General features: G+C 37.3%; 1 protein-coding gene across 1 annotated transcript in view; it reads right to left on the reverse strand.

The window, feature by feature from the left end:
- Tyr (tyrosinase) overlaps window positions 1-18029 on the reverse strand; it is a 127925-nt gene that overhangs the window by 5753 nt on the left and 104143 nt on the right. The window contains exon 4 of the mRNA XM_070034651.1: window positions 9814-9995. Within this exon, the coding sequence (XP_069890752.1) occupies window positions 9814-9995 (182 nt within the window). The remainder of the gene's footprint in view (window positions 1-9813; window positions 9996-18029) is intronic.

The following is an 18029-nucleotide window of genomic DNA, read 5'->3' on the forward strand; positions in this document are numbered from 1 at the left end:
TGAATATTTCTTTCCGTCTAGTGGATTGGGGTTTATCTTGTTGCTCTTTTTCAAGGAGGTTTAGATGTGTCATTAAATTGCTAGTTTCAGATCTCTCCAATTTGTTGATGTAGGATCTCAGAGCTATAAACTTGCCTCTGAGTACTGCCTTTGCTGTGTCCCAGAGGAGCTGGTAATTTGTGTGTTCATTTTTGTTGAATAGCATGAACATTAGAATTTCCTTTCTAATCTCTTCCATGACCCACTCTTGATTCAGCAGTGTGTTGTTTAGCCTCCATGTGATACCGGACTTTCTTTGGTGGCTTTTGGTGTTGAGTTCTAATTTTATTCCCTTGTGGTCAGAGAGAATGCAGGGTATAACTTCAATGTTTCTGAATTTAGACAAGTTTGCTTTGTGGCCTAGAATGTGGTCTATTTTAGAAAACGTTCCATGTGCTGCTGAGAAGAACGTGCATTCTGATGCTGCTGGGTGAAATGTTCGGTAGATGTTAAGTCTAGTTGATCTATGCAGCTGTTTAGATCTGTGGTTTCTCTGTTGAGTTTTTGCCGAGTTGATCTATCTAGTGGGGAGAGTGCTGTGTTAAAATCCCCAACAATTAATGTCTTTGGATCTATATGGGATTTGAGGGAAAGTCGTGTTTCTTTGATAACTTTCGGTGCTCCATTGTTTAGCGAATAGATATTTAGAATTGTAATATCCTCCTGAAGGAGAGATCCTTTAATTAGTATGTAGCGTCCTTCTTTATCTCTTCTCACGAATTTTAATTTGAAGTCTATTTTATCTGATATTAGGATTGCAACTCCCGCCTATTTATGGGGGCCGTTTGCTTGGTAGATTTTGTTCCAGCATTTAACATTGAAAATGTGTTTGTTTTTACGGGCAAGATGTGACTCCTGCAGGCAGCAGATAGAAGGGTCTTGTTTTTTAATCCAACTAGACAGTCTATGTCGCTTAATTGGAGAGTTCAGTCCGTTAACATAAAGAGATAGGACTGAGAGGTATTTAGGAGTTCCTGCCATGTTATCCACCTTCTTGGGGGCTGCGAAACCTGGGTTCTTCCTATGGTTCTTGGATTCTCAGTTTGGGTGCAGTTTCTTGGCCTTTGTTGCGGTCTTGTTGGTTTTCTATGTGTAGGACATCTTTAAGAATCTTTTGTAGGGCTGGTTTGGTGGAGATGTATTGTTTCAATTTTTCTTTGCTGTGGAAGGTTTTTATTTGGCCTTCAGTTATGAAGGAGAGTTTAGCTGGGTACAGTATTCTTGGTTGATAGTTGTTTGTTTTTAGGACATGGCATACGTCATTCCAAGCTCTTCTTGCTTTGATTGTCTCTGCTGAGAAATCTGAGGTGATTCTAATTGGTTTCCCTTTATAGGTGATTACCCTTTTCTCCTTGACAGCTTTAAGGATCTTTTCCTTGTTCTGAGTTGATCCTGTGTGGATTATAATGTGAAGGTGGGATGTCCTATTCTGGTCTGGTCTATTTGGGGTTCTAAAAGCTTCTTGTATCTGAATAGGCCTATCTTTTTGTATGTTTGGGAAGTTATCTGCTAGGATCCTGTTAAACAAATTTCCTAGACCATTAACTTCTGTTTCTAGGTGCTCCTCTACACCCATTATCCTTAGATTGGGCCTTCTGATGGTGTCTTCCAGGTGTTGGATAGATCTATCATATTTCTTGGACTTGTCTTGGATGGTTGTATGTTCTTTCTCTATAATATCTAGGCTGTCTTCAATCCCTGAGATTCGATCTTCTGCATGGTCTAACCTGCTGTCAAGACTCTCTACTTTGTTTTTTATCTCTTTTCCTTCTAATTGGTCAGCTTTGATGGCTAAAAGTTCTTTGTTGAAGCTCTGTTTTAGGTCTTGTATGAATTTCTTTACTTCCTTAATTTGGTGTTCAGTGTTTGTTTTCAAATCACTTAGTTGATTGGTTATGGTTTCTTTGGACTCCCATTCCTTCTGTTGGGTTCCATTCAGCACTCCCTTTGTGGTCTCCCTGACTTCCTTCAGCTCTTTGTTAATGGATTCCATGAATGCCTTTAGTGATCTTTGTGTATTCTCTACCTGGTCTCTAAATTTCTGAATTACTCTTTGATTAGCTTCCTCCTGTCTTTGGGATTCCTGCAGTTCTCTTTCTTCCCGTTGGTGGGATTCCTGCAGTTCTCTTTCAGTGTTCTCAGCCTGCTCACGCCATTCCTCCCTTTCTCTTTGAGTATTCTCAAGTTGTTCACGCAAATCCTGTATCAGTTTTTGAGTAGCTTCCTCACGCTTATGATATTCCTGTATAAACTTTTGGGATGCCTCCTTTCTCTCCCTATCACGCTCATACAGAGACCTTTGTAAGTTTTCAAACTTCTCATTTATCATGTTTGCCATCAGTGTTTGTAGGGCTATTTGGGAACTCTCCTCTGGGTTGTTCATTATCTGATCTGACCCCTGATTATCAAGATTGGGAATTGAGATACCCGGATTTGCCGTTTTTCTTGTGTTTTTCCGGCTTACTCTGCCCATTTGAGATGAAAATAGCACCAGTTTTGTGCTAGAACACTATCTTAAGGCAACCATCAACCAACGTTTGCATTTAGTTTTGTGCTAGAACACTATCTTAAGGCAACCATCAACCAACGTTTGCATTTATACAGTCAATAGTCTACAGATACAATCTAGTTCAACAGATACATCTATTCAACATCAAACAACTATATGTTATTCGGTTTCGAACCGCAGAGAAGAATTGGGAAAACCAGAAATTTTTATGGTTAGGGAGAGATGTGGGTAAAAAATAGGAATAGATTGGTGTGGGGAGGCACAGGGAGAGTTAACTATGTCCTAATCTCAATGCAGGAAATGGGTTGGGTAGGTGACAAGTAGAGAGAGAGAGAAAAGGAAGAAAGGGAAAGGTAAATGAAAAGAGACCAGAAAAAAATAGAATCGTAAAAATTAATATTATTATGGAGATTAAAAGACCATCTATTTAGAGAGGAATGTGAGTATATTAATAGAAGGGTAGGGACATAGAGGAGAAGTGAAAAACTTAAGAAAATGCTTAAGATATTATATAGGTATAAAGAGGTAGTACTGCTATTAAGGAATTAAAGTCTCAGAGGTTTTGAATTGAGTAATAAATTTGTGGATTAAGTGTGTACACAATGGGGGATAGGGTCTACTAGTTAACTACGGGTTTATCTGAGGATGTGCAGGACAAGAGTTAAGTCACATACAGAAGATCAAAAGAGAGGAAAAGGTGAAAGGGATTAGAAAGGGAGAGAAAAAGATCAGAAGTTCAGTAGAGCTAGACAAAAAAACAAAAATATAGTTAAGAAAGAAAGAAAAAGAGAAAGAAGACAAGAAATGAAAGGAAAACGCACATTCATGTATTCCTAAAATAAAAATTATAAGAGGAAAAAAAGTTACTGGAAAACAATTATTTTTTCAAAAAAGGCAAAAATTAGAGATTAATAAAATTTTTAGAAAAGGAAAAAAATTATATATATATAAGGTACCAAAAAAAAAGAAAAAAAAGAAGAGGAAGAGAAGAAAAAAAATGTTCTTTGATTTTTTTTTTTGATTTTTTGGGAGGGGTGGGAAGAATCCTGTATCTCCCTTTTGTCTGTAAACAGCCTCTTGTTGGAGTCTCTGGTCAGGTTAAGGTCCTGTGGCTTGATTGGTTTCTTAAGTCAGTTTGTTCGAACAGGCAGAATTTTTTTTTGCTCTGCTTTACCCAAGATTTTGAGATCCCCCTCCCAGATTAGTTTACTGGGAGGGTGATCTGCTTTGAGAATCACAAAAGAGGGGGATGCAGTGGTAAGGCTAGGTTCTGGGTAGAGTTGAGGCCTTTCAACAATCAGTAGCTTCTTCCTGGGGCTATTTTGTGAAAAAAAAAAAAAAAAAACAAACTCACAGAGCCGACTCAGGGTTTCTGTTTTTCAATTGATTGTTGAGGCTGCTAGAGGGAGGGGCAGCCTCTGGCTCTGGTTACCCAGTTAGGAAAGCCAGTCCAATGGCTGGTGCCTGAGCTGGGTGACTTTTCTCTGGATGGAGCCGAGTCTGGCAGGTCACTTCGCCGCCGTTAAGTTCTTGTGACCTGCTAAATGACTCTTTTTATTCCAAGGCCTGGGTTGGAGCTGGCAGCTCCTCCGAGTTTTGTCGGTATCCAAGATGGAGATCACCGGTGCTGGGGGGGGAGGGGTGGCCTTCCCTCCTCTGCTCCCCGAGAAGGAGTGAGGATGTCAGGCTTGTACTCACGTTGAGTCTTGGATCCTGGGTCGTCTCTGGTCTGCGAACTGCAGGATGAAGTTGTCCGCTCCTTGTCGCTTCTTGCTGGTGTTGAGTAGGATCCTCTCGCCCGCTGTGTCTGGCTCCTTCGTCCCGGACTCTCTGTGTGAGCGCTCAGGTAGGTATGGCCGGCTGCGTTCTCTGCCGCGACCCTGCCGCCGCCGCCGCGGCCGCTGCTGGCAGGTGCTCAGATGTGTCTTTTTGCCTTGGCTTCCCCTCTCTTGTCTAACTCTCTGTCCTGTGATGTCACACTTGGTGTGATTCTCTGGCTTAGGACTGTTCACTGGAACTCTAAAACTGCTTTCTATGCGAGAGCTTGTTCAGATTCCAGCTTCTCCTCCGCCATCTTCCCCTCTCTCCTCATCTCAATATTTACTATTACCCAAGGACTTCCTTTAAAATATTCCTTTACTGTCTCAATGGTTTCAAAGTAAAATTCTGAATTTGCTTTACTTGGCTATTTACACTTGAAACCCTGTTATTTTTTATTTTTATTTAATTTATTTTAAAAAAATTTTTTTGGGTCCGGTCATGGGGCCTGAACTCTGGGCCTGGGCGCTATCCCTCACCTCTTCAGCTCAAGGCTAGTGCTCTACCACTTGAGCCACCACACCACTTCCGGCTTTTTTCTTTTTGCTTATGTCGTGCTGAGGAAGCAAACCCAGGGCCTCAGGCATGCAAGGCAAGCACTCTAACCATTGAGCCACCTTCCCAGCCCCCTAAACCCTGTTATTTTTTAATGTTACAATTTTCCTATCATCTTTAGTTACTTAAAGGTCCATTTTTTGCCTCTCATTCTCTTTAGAGTAATCACTGGTGGTTTATATGTTTAGTGCTGTATCATTACCAAAGTGAATTCCCATTTTTCCACACATTAAACAGGAGAATAATTATGACTAATGAGTTAAGAGTGTGTGGCTTATGAAGTTTGGGGGAGATGGGGAAGAAGAAAGCAATCAAGGAGATTATTCTGATTGACATATAATAGATGCATGCCTAAAATATCAGGATGCAACCCTTCTGTACAACAAAAATGTCCTAAAACATAAGTGACAGAAAAATAAAACAAAGCTCTGTGAGGGAGAGTAGGAGGAGGTTGGGTGAAAGGATAAGGTGACTGAGAATGAACACAGTCAAAGTCAGGTAATTGCATGTATAAAAATAAAAATTATAACCTGTTTTAGAAGGTAGATAAGGGATATGAGAGTGACTTGGAGATTGAGTGTGATGGAATTCATTCTATACATGTGTAGGAATGTTGCCATAAATGCCACTTATGTACAAATAATACCTGCTAACAAAATCATTAAAAAATGGTGGCGATTTTGAAAATAGAGAATTTATGTATTTTGGGAGGAAAATTTTTGCCATATAGGACACAACTAATAAATGTTTCTGATTTCACTTTTGTGCTTGAACTGGGGCTTGAACTCAGGGCTGCATACTCTGACTTGGCTTTTTCCACTCAAGACTTTCAGCTTAATCAGAGAACAGTCTCACAATTTTCTTTTTCTTTTCTTTTCTTTCTTTCTTTCTTTCTTTTTTTTTTTTTTTTTTGTTAGTTGTGGAGCTTGAACTCTGGGCCTGGGTTCTGTCTCTGAGCTCTTCAGCTCAAGGTGAGTGCTCTACCGCTTGAGCCACAGTGCCACTTCATTTTCTAGTGGTTTTTACTGGAGATAAGAGTCTCATGTACTTTTCTGCCCCGGCTGGCTTTGATCCACGATCCTCATATCTCAGCCTCCTGAGTAGCTAGGATTTCAGGCGTGATCCACTGGTGCCCAGCTTGTTTCTGTCTGGTCTGATTTTGAACCTAGATCCTCAGACATCAATCTTCTGAGTAGCTAGTATTTGAGATACCAATATCTGGCCTGTTACAGATTCCTATTATTTCAAAATAATTTAATTGATACTCCAGATGAAATTTTCTCTCTCAGACCTGCTTTGATAATAGTTTTAGTTCTCTTAGTTCAGGATTATCAGACTGTTCCTTTCTTTGTGCTTCCATGAAACTCCATTATTTCAACTATTTATTTGTATTTCTTGTTTCTAAGTTTTATTCAAGCGCATGTAAATAAGTATTGTGTCTTAATTTTTGTATTTTGGAGGGGCGGGGGTCCGGTCGTGCATGGGGCCTGAACTCTGAGTCTGGGCATTGTCCCTCAGCTCTTCAGCTCAAGGCTAGCACTCTACCACTTGAGCCACAGTGCCACCTCTGGCTTTTTTCTTTTTGCTTATGTGATGCTGAGGAATCGAACCCATGGCCTCATGCATGCAAGGCAAGCGCTCTACCACTGAGCCACCTTCCCAGCCCCAATTTTTGTATTTTTTATTCTTCTATTTAATCCTGCATTCTTAACACAAATATTTTTTATAGACAGCAAACAGCAGGAGATAGTCTAGTCATGTGCAAAAACATAAGCAAAATAGAATAACTGGCTAGAAAGAAACAATAATTATAAAAGGAAATTAGTAAGGAGGGGGTAACAATGCTCGGTAAGAAATGTACTCATTACCTTACTCATGTAACTGTAACCCCTCTGTACAGTATCTTTACAATAAAAAAATTTAAAAAGGAAATTGGTAGGAAAGTGAATTACTTTGCATCATGTGGTTCTAAGAGAAGTATGTACATGAAACCATGTATCAGGTCTATTATAAAAGTATCTAGCCCCAGTGAGAGCCTGGGGCTACATTCTATCCATTCCTCAAATTCTTCCATTTGTCTACAGAGTGAGGAAAGGTGTCCCAGATGAGGACATGAGACAAGCTGGAGCTGAGAAGTGTGGCATTAATGGCAAATCATCCCGGGCAGCAATTCACACCAGTGTCAGACAAGTGTCCACACCAGTCCACATGTGGCCAAGCATGCCTACTCAGCAATTCCGCAGTGGTAAATGCCTCACCAGAACCTACTTTCGGGATACAGGAAGTCATCGTAAATGTGGTCTCCTCATCCTGCTTTGAAGTCAAATTTTCAGGTCATTTGCAATATCTCCAAGAGCAATACCATACAGAAAATAAGACTTCATTTACCAATGGATCAAGGATATTGCTAAAGCTATTTGTTCTCACTTTTTAATCAGTTACCCATGCAAGAAAACAGCCTGCTACTTATTTTCTTTAAACTTCTTGAAATTTGATTATAAGACAAAATGTTTGACAAGTGCTAGGCATTAGCTATCTTTTTAGGGAAAATACTTAAATAATTACAAACATGAATATCTAAATGATGAATAATGACCCTCTTGAATTAATTACCTGTAGAAATTTTAAATGATTTTTTAAAAAAAGAAATCTTAAAGTTTAGCGATGAATAGAGGCAAATTTTAAATGCTTTAAAAATATAAAGTAGAAGCAACAATAAACAATGATTCATGACAGAAAAGAGGCAATTGCTGTGGTTTTGAAGTCCAATTTCTCTAAATTTAACTATGTAAATTCAGAACTGTAGGAAAACCATTCTAGATAGGTAAATCATTTCAAATTAATTTTATTTAGATAGTAGAAAAACTACCTTTCCGTCTCTACTTTGAGTCTGAGCTTCCTCTGCTATCCTACCCAATGTTGTTGCCTTTGACATAGAAGTATAATCACATGACACTAAGACAGGAACTGAGGTAGTATATATTTAGGAGACAATATGGTGGCCAAAGGGAGATCTCTTCTTCAGAGCAACGGAAATATCTTAACCTTGACTTTAAGGTTTCATATTTACTGCTTACTGGCTTTTAATTTTGTTCTAGTCCCATATCTTTTGGTTCCAAATTTAAATTTCTATAAAAATATAACTACTACCTAAGAATGAGGATAATAGATGAGATAAGAAGTTGCATGGTGATGTCTCTTGCATAAGAATTGAAAGACCAGGCATCTCCTCTGAGGTTCGGGTGTGTATACCTGTGTTTCTGAGACATATTTATCACCCCATCCCCAGGCATAACAAACTGGTAGCACAGTGAATTGAAATGACATTCATCAGTTTTACAGGCTGAAAAACATTAACACATTTCTAACGCTGCTTTGTCCCTACCCATTATATAAATTATTTGCCTATTTCTGAAAATTTTGTCTTTAAAATAATATCAAATATTTCCATGCTTTTTCTCTTCCTTTTCACTGCCACCAATACAATTAAAACTATTGTTTTTTCACCCCTGGACTCTTGGGGGGCATTTCTATTGGCCATTTTGCACCTGCTTTTTAACTGATATAGAAACTATAATAAGCTGGGCACTGGTGGTTCACACCTGTAATCCTAGCTACTCAGGAGGCTGAGATTTGAGGATCATGGTTCAAAGCCAGCCCTGGCAAGAAAGTCCGTGAAACTCTAATCTCCAATAAACCACCAGAAAACCAGAAGTGGCTCTGTAGCTCAAATGGTAGAGTGTTTGCCTTGAGCTGAAGAGCTGAGGGACAGCACCCAGGCCCAGAGTTCAAGCCCCACGACTGACAAAAACAAAACAAAACAAAAAACCTATAACATATTGTAACAATAATAATCTTTGACCACAATCTGCTTAAAGTTAATCAATGGCTTCCAAAGGGAAATCCACCTTTAAGATTCAGCTTTTCAACTACATATTTCTATCAGTCATGTTTCATAACTTATGAAACCCCTCATTGTCAAGTATTTAATTAGATAAGTTGTTAGGCAAGTAGTTAAGATGTATCTTTTTATTCAAGTTTTGTGAAGATAGAATACACTGTTTACCACTGTGCATATAATATGGAAGATAAACCTTGTTCAAATTCATTATTAAATATCTACATAGAAAGAATAAATAAAACAACAAGGTCACCTAAAATACATAGCATGACAGAATATTTCAAAGGTATTAACAATATATACCTAAAAGTAATCTGGGAATTAAGAGGGATGATATTTATTTATTTATTTATTAGCACTATTAGAGTTTAAACTCAGGGTCTGGGATTTTCTAGGCTGATGAGAAGATGTTCCAGACATTTTTCAGATAAGGTCTTGTATGGATTTTACATGTGGTCTCCTGAATACCTGAGATCAAAGCACATGCTAACACATGTAGTCAAGAGAGATGGCAAGTTTTTAGATGCTTCACTTATACTAGTAATTGTTCAATGCTTCTTCATGAACATCGCTTGCACTCAAATTTATTCATTAACTTCATCCCATAACAAAGTTGATACTTAGAACAGATAAGCTTGCAAAAGAAGTTGTGACCTTGTGAGCTTGCAACCCAGGTGGAAACGGTAGAGACTCACACATACTTCAATTATCAGGAGACCTTAAAGACAAGTTAATAGTGATCCAGTAATACTTGGAACATAATTGCGTATCAAGAGCTCACAAACAGAATCAGACTTTAATGACATGTTAAAAGGATGAACAAAAAAAAAGAGGAATATTTTGGAATAGAAATAGGTTAGTAAAAATTTTGTGTTTGTGCTAGTCCTGAAGTATGAACTCGGGGCCTGGGCATTGCTTTTGTAGTATCTCAAAAGAAATTAGTTTACTATATTCAGCAATTTTTACAGAAATTTTACATTAAAAACCTTACCTGAATCTTGTAGGTAGCTATAGTCATAGCCCAGATCTTTGGATGAGATAAGGAAATCACCATTTCTGTAGAGAGGTATGAAAGGAACCATATAGGAGTCCCGGTTATGCCCAATGGGCGCATTGGCTTCTGGGTAAACTTCTTGAAGAGGGCGGTGCCTTCGGAGCCACTGTTCAAAGATACTGCAGAAGATATAATCATTCAGACTTAGAAAAATGTTATTCATAATAAAAGAAATGTTTTAAATTCTTTAAATAGGAAGACATAAATTACATCCCCAATATTTGTAGACTCTCAAATTTTCTAGGATTAGGTATGTGGCTCAGGTAATAGAGCACCTGTCTAGAAAGCACTAGGTCCTGAGTTCAAGCCCAGGTAACACTAAACATCGTTTTCTAAATTGCTAGGTTTTTTCCAAAGAAGTTAATTCACTTTAATAAATGCGAGCAAAGTTTAGTTTTTCCTCTGAGGAGAAGACAAAACTTAAATGTAACTAGTTTATGTTCCCATCCATCTTTGGACTTGTTCCTCCATGAATTTGTGAGCAGTTAAATATCTTCGGGGAATATCCTTTAATTTTGAAAATAAGCCAGTGTCAGTGTTTTCCTTCCTTCCTTCTTTTTTCCTTCTCTCCCTCCCTCCCTCCCTCCCTCCCTCCCTCCCTCCCTCCCTCCCTCCCTTCCTCCCTCCCTCCTTCCCCCTTCCCCCTTCCCCCTTCCCCCTTCTCCTTCTCTTCCTCTCCTCCCTCTCCCTCTCCTCTCTCTCTCTCTCTCTCTCTCTCTCTCACTCTCTCTCTCTCTCTCTCTCTCTCTCTCTCTCTCTCTCTCTCTCTCTCTCTCTCTCTCTCTCTCTCTTTTGGTGGCATCAGAGTTAAACTCAGGGCTTCCTCATGTTCTTGCATGGCTTGCTTTTGATTGGTGCTCCACTACTTGAGCCATACCTCTAGCCTCATTTTTTCTGCTAGATTTTGCTAATTTTGGAAACTCTTCTACCTGGACTGGTTTTAAATTGAGATCATCCAGACATCAGAGCTCTGAGTAGGTAGATTTATAAATGTGAGCCACCAGCAGCCAGTGTTAACTTTTGTGGAGTACAATTATAAACTCTAATAAGAGAGCTATATGATTAAGGGATCAAGAAATCTAGTGGGAATGGATTAGAAACTCGGGCTGTAGGAGAAGTTATGGCAATCTACTAAAGGCATTACAAACAAACAAACAAAAAACCACATGCACAAATTATGCTGAGTAATGAGGCAAAAGAATGCTAGATCTAGACTTAGAGAACCCCAGCAAGGCCTTGCTCTATATTTACATAGCTATATGATTCAGAAAATTCTTCGAATTTCTTGTACTTATCCTCCTCATCCTGAAAATGAGAATAATGGTATCTGCCTTACCTGTGTTGAATGTCAGCATTCAACAGTATACTGTTATGGAAGTGCTAAGTACGTAAGTGTTTGTTACTTAGATTTAAATTTTAAGCAAAGAAGTAAACGATAGTAGAAAGGGTAGATTCTGAAAAGAAAATCAACAATACTTCAAAAACAAAAAAGAAATAAAATCTCAACATTTTGAAGTACAATAAAGACAATAAGAAAGCAAAAATGGAGCAGCAGTCATCTTTTTCCATTACAAAACACTATTTCATTTAGCAAATCTGAAAATCTGGACCAGAAGCACTACACTAGTGAGAGTTTTGTTTTGTTTTGTTTTAGGACAAGCATCTGACTATGTAGTCCCATGCTGGGCATGAACTCACAAATGTCCTCTTTTCTTCTGAGAAGAGAGATAACTGTTGGTTTTTAATTATCTGGAAATCATTAGATCACTGAGCAGCATTAAAAATATGACCCATGAATACCAAATTTTCTCCAGCTTAGGTCCATCATTAGATGTGCATTTATTAATGACCAACTGCTTATTCACTTATGTACCTACATTTATTATTTATTAAATCCTTATATTTATTAAGTACTTATTAAGTACCTACATTAAGTACATTATTAAATATGTATTTATTAAGTAGTTACCAAGATTGTTTTTCATAGACATTTGTAAAAATCTGATATCTGTGTGACAAAAGAAATTTGTAAAATTTCTTTGATTATTCTTTCCTTCAGCAGCAAAATGGCAATACTGCCTACATCAAGATACTATGTTGAAAATGAACTTTACAACTTGGGAGGGAGGAGGAGTTGGGGAGGTGGGGAGAGAAGGGATGGCAAGGGAAAAACAAAGGAAATGTACTCATTACCTTACTCATGTAACTGTAACCCCTCTGTACAGTATTTGTACAATAAAATTTTTAAAGTATGTTTGATCAATGCTCTTAATGATACTCATTATTCTGATAGGCAGAAATAGGAAAGAAGAAGATTTAAAACATTTTTTTCTGTGTCTCAGCTTTCTCAACTGAAGAAATTAACAGCAGAAATCTGTGGTCTAACAAGCCACAGATTTTAGTCTAGTCCTATAATTTTTTTTGTAGGCCTGGGCACTGTCCCTCAGCTCTTCACCTCAAGGCTAGCACTCTACCACTTGAGCCACAGCACCACTTCCAGTTTTTTCTGCTTATGTGGTACTGAAAAATTGAACCCAGGACCTTATGCATGCAAGGCAAGCACTCTACCACTGAGCCATCTTCCTAGCCTCTATTTTTTTTTTATAGGTTAGTCTTTCTATGTTAATTCTCACTATTCCTTTTGCAAAAGCACTATTTATTCATTATATGCAATTTAGTAAATAAATAAGCAGAGATAAAGCTATTCAAATGCAAATATTCTATATAAATTGCTCTGATTTTTGAAATATGTATAAGTATCATTCCACAAGTACTTTGTCAAAAAGAAAAAGTATATCAGAGATGTTTTGTAAGACATTTTGTTCATATAAAGTTATGTGTTTTCCAGTAGTAAGTATATATTTAATGACAAAGAAGATCCCTGATAATTATGTTCATACCCCTATTATAATTTAACTGATTTAAAAACAGCTCAGTACACAGTGAGTGACTCAATAAAGGCTGAAGGCAACATTTGTACCTTTGTAACTGTGAAAAATTACTGCTATAGCTTCATGTATAAATAATCTTGTTTCTGCCAAAAAAAAACAAACATTCCTTACTTAAGTAGGACCATGCCATCAATTCTTAACATAAGAAGACCAAATGGATAAAACCATCAATTTATTCACCACCTTATCAACATTTTAAAATAAAAGTATTAATCTTGATTAAACTCCTTATTGGTGGTTCTCATCTTCCATTAGTTTCATCAATATCTAAAATGGTGAACATTAGAATACAAATGTATAACTTAGACAAGCACACTGACAATTTTTTTGCAGGATTAACTTACCAAAGATTTACTTGCACTGTATCTGGACAGTTTGCTTTAAATCCAGTCAACAGTGAAATTCACAATAGAGAAATGAAGAAAAATGTAAAGGTGATCACAGGCAGACATATCAAGAAATGTGCTTTATAAATAAAACAGGCATGAGATGTCTGGTTTCTAATCTGAAATGTAAATGCCTTGCTCATACCCGTCTTTAAAATTACAAAAAGATGAATTAAAAATCAGCAACTCCTCAAGAACCCAAGAGAAAATGGAGGGTGCAGGGCAAATTGCCAGCCTTAAAACTGCAGAGGTAAGTGTGATCAGAAGAGCATGACAGAGACCTGCTTACCAAGAACAGAAACAATTGTATGCATAGAATGTAACAACACAAAAACTACACAAGCAAGTAGAGACGGAATCTAATCAAGTGCTAATAATGAGAAACTCCTGGACCTGCAGTTGTCAAGGGATTCTTGCATGGATATTATATCCAAAAGCTCTACAAGATCTTCATAAGGAAGACCCAGAAGGATTGTTACCTGACTATGTCCAGGGCAGAGGCAGAGCAACCATTAGGAGGTATGTCTAGAAACTTCTTTAGAGAAATGTCTTACTATTCAGGGGAAGCGACCACCAGGACCTGTTCCAGCTGAAAGGAGAGCATCTTATTTAATCTGCCTTACTCTTCATCTAAGGGAAAGTAACCCAGTCATGGGGCTCAGGAGTTGAACAGATTAGATTAGGACTGCTTAGCCAGGGATCAAAGGATTGGGTGGATGGGGAAGGGAGTCAATGCCATTAGAAAAACACTTGGGAGAGTCACTGCACAAGACTAAAACATCGATTTAATCAGAGTATTTCATAGGACCTCCTCTTCTTAATACTGTATCACCACACCAACAGAGCTCAGTACAGACATGGAATACAGACAGAAATCTGTACGACACTATGGAAGAAAGACTGTATAGATTTATGAGAAAGTAAGGGGCTCAAAAATCAGACAGAAGGCAAGTTGAGGCCTTTGACAACTGCAGCAAAAATTAAACACCGACTTGTTGCTTATAAAATTAACATAAATCTTCAAACTAATTACTTGTTTACTTCAGATCTTATAATCCAGTAAACATGTCTTTCAATAAGAAACAAAATACACGACATGTCGGCAAGGAAAAGTCTAAACCGACAAAATAACCGTCAGAACCCAAATGAAACACAGAATGTTATTTTGGAATTATCAATATGGAATTTTTAAAACTCCCTCTGGTTAATATTTTAGGGTATCTAGTAGAAAACATTTGAAACCTGTAAGAACAGGTGTTCAATGTAAACAGATGCATGGAAATGCTAAGGAAGAATCCGTGGAAATTTCTAGAGATCAAAAATACCTCAACAGAAATGAATGCCTTTAACAGGCTTCAGACTTGACTAGCTGAGAAAAAAAAAAAAAGACTGCTCAGCAGAAACTTGACACACTGGCTAAGCACATGGTCACAGCTGTAATGCTAGCTACTCATCAGGAAGACCATGGTTATAGGCCAACCAGGGAAAAGACTCCATTTCAAGAGGAAAAGTTGAGCATAGGGAAAGTCAACTGAACTTCCCCCCTAAGGACCAATGCTGGAAAAATCTGAACTATAAAATAAATCATGATATATGCATCCTTACTAATATACATTAATGAACAAATACTTAGAGAAAATATTTAAATCTTTTCATATTGTTATTGTAGAGCTGAGACACAGAGGAGTTACAGTTACATGGATCAAGTAATGAATAATGAGTACAATTCGTTTTGAACCTGTCTCCCCTTCTGTTGCTTTCTTCCATTCTTTCCCTCCCATATCCACCCGCAAGATATCCAGTTAAAATATTTAAATCATGCATAAAGAAGACTTCCAACTAATTATATTCTTTGCCTCTTAGTATGTGGTGCATTGCTCTCTGTTTCTTAAGTGCATCAAAAACAGTATTGTCCAGTAATCAATGTCATCTTTAATAATAATGATTTTATATTATGTATTCTGATACCATGTGAAGATAATGATGACAATGTTGTATTCCTTCTAGGTTCTTCCTCCTTACACAGTGTAGTGAAAAAAATCATTAGACAATTCCTAAATAAGAAACATGTTGCAAACCAATTGAGTAGTACCCCTCAAAGCTATTGAGATCATTACAAAAGACTAGTATAGAACACTATTAGACTAAGAATTGTCTAAGTAGGAATTATGGTGGAATATAATTCCAACCTGGGCTAGGAGTTGGAACAGAAAAGTATATGAGGTAACCACCAAGTAAACTGAAGACATTGGTTAATAATAGTGCAGCAAATATCCATTTCTTAATTGCTGCAAATGTTCCATACTATTGGAAGGCATCATAACAAGAGAAACAAGGTATGATGCATTTGAGAACTGAATATTATATCTTTGCAATACTTTAGTAAACAAAATGATCTTGAAATGAACATTTATTATATAAGTAAAAGCAACTACCATGGAAGGCTTAGCACAGTTGAATATTTAGAAAGTCAATTTGCTTTAGAGAATCTAGCATCAGCAACTCAATGAAGAATGTTAGATACACATATATCATTAAATACTTTGTATTCATTTATTCTTCTATAAAAGTAGATGAATACTTTGGACATCTGTAAAAACCTTGCTCTGTGCTTGGCATTGGTTAAGTTCTTTGGCCTGTGACACTTGGAATTTAGTGGTAGAGATAAATACTGATTTGTAATATTAGTAATAAATATATAATTCCAGATGGATAAGCTCTCTGAAAGAACTTTGTGGAAGGAATCCTATTTCATGGAGACAAGTCTTGATTGGAGATCTCATCAATCCTGTAGCTCCAGGAGTCTTTAATGGTGTGTTTATACCAAGAATAAAAATGTTAATATTTAGAGAAAAGGGAAAACACTGATCCTAAAAGACAGAGTATAATTTTCAGAGTGTTTGACAGAAAGTGCACAGAAAATTCATGAAACTAAAAAATATGTTGCCTAAGGGGAAGGGAAAAAAACAAATTGCAACAATGAGATGTACAAGACATTATGTCGAAAAACTAACTTTACAACTTTGGCCTGGGGGATGGGGGGGAGAAGGGGAAGGGATGGTAAGGGGAAACAAAGGAGGAAGCAAAAATGCTTGATAAGAAATGTACTCATTACCTTGCTCATGTAATTGTAACCCCTCTGTATGGCATTTTCACAATAAAGAAAAAAATGTTGCCTATATCTAAGGAGAGCAAGGAATGGATAATTCCACATGGGACTACAAAGGATCGGCCCTGCAGTGGAAGTCACAAGATAAAACATTATTTATTTATTTCTAAAGAGAAGGAAGAAGTTTTTGTTTATATTTGTAGTAATAATTGGTAGCATGGTAAGATCACCATTTAAAACATTATATACATTGCTTTGTAGTAAGGGGATTGAAAGACTGCAATGACTTGAAAATACAAGTATGGCTCCCCTCATGAATGGATTAATGTTGGCATAATTAATGGATTATTAATGGATTAATATTGTGGGTTAATGACTATAAGGTGAGCTTGTTACTAACGTGTGTTTGGCCACCTCCTTTGTGCTCTTGGATGTTTCTGCTCTTTAATAATGGATGTCAAATCGAGAAGACTATTGCCACAGGCAACCTTCAACTTTCTAGCTCACAGGGCTGTATGAAATAATTTTTAATCCTTCATTAATTACTTAGTCGCAGCTAGTCCACTATAAAACAACTGTGGACTCAGAGAATAAGAATTGATGGATGAGAAAACTATGTCCAGTACAGAAGATGATGAGAAGAAATACCCAGTAAAACAGCTGAGTATGGTACCACAGGAGACCTGAAGGTTTATAGCTTATGCTGCTGAGAAGCTATTTTTACTCCTGGAGATAGATATTACTGGAGAAGAAGCAGTGCATGAGGTGTGAGGATCAATATTACAATTGTAGGCATGCTGTATCAAGTGATGACTCAGAGATTTCAGAGTGAGTGTTAGGTAGATAGGTAAATATATTATTGCAAATTATAGAATCCAGTTTACCTGTAAATATAAGTTGAAGAGCTATTGCCTCTTATAATTTAAGCTATGAGAGGATTGGACAATAAAAAATATAAGAGACTCCTACAAGAGAATCTGGGATTATTTACTCATATGACACCTTTTTGAAAAGGACAGATGAAGTGATAATCTTCTCAACTGAGAGAACCACATTTGAGACACTTCTAGCCAGTCAAATTCAATCACTCAAAATTTATTGCTCCATGGTTGTATAATAGCAACATCTGTGCCTTTCTGTATCTTCTATTTCTTTGATTCTTTGTTTCCTCCATTGGTCCAATAAACCATTCAGAAAAAAGTGGGAAGTGGTATTGTACTTGTAGCTCAAATGGAAGAGTGCTAGTCTTAAGCAAAAGAGGCTCAAGGACAGTGCCTAGGCCCTGAATTTAAGCCCCATCACTGGCAAAACAGAAAGAAAAAAAAAGAAAGAAGAGAACTTCACTCTCAAAAAGGAAGAAAGAAAAGTAAGAAAGAAAGAAAGAAAGAAAGAAAGAAAGAAAGAAAGAAAGAAAGAAAGAAAGAAAGAAAGAAACAAAGAAACAAAGAAAGAAACAAAGAAACAAAGAAAATGGAATTTGAAGCCAAATTTTACAACTGCTTTAATAAAATCAGGACTGGTTTTGACTGGTCTGGCCTACCATTTTGTTGCTGTTTTAGTGAATACCCATTCTGTGTTCTCACTCAGATGGTAGATTTCTGCAAGTTCAGATGCATAGATTCTTAACCTTTAAGTCCACTTAGAAGAGACTGAACTTCACCTTAAAACTGTTTATTCTGCATTAATTAAAATTAAACATTCATGTGT

This window comes from Dipodomys merriami, unplaced genomic scaffold (assembly GCF_024711535.1).
Source record: "Dipodomys merriami isolate MVZ:Mamm:240054 unplaced genomic scaffold, mDipMer1.0.p SCAF_25, whole genome shotgun sequence".
Lineage (NCBI taxonomy): Eukaryota > Metazoa > Chordata > Mammalia > Rodentia > Heteromyidae > Dipodomys > Dipodomys merriami.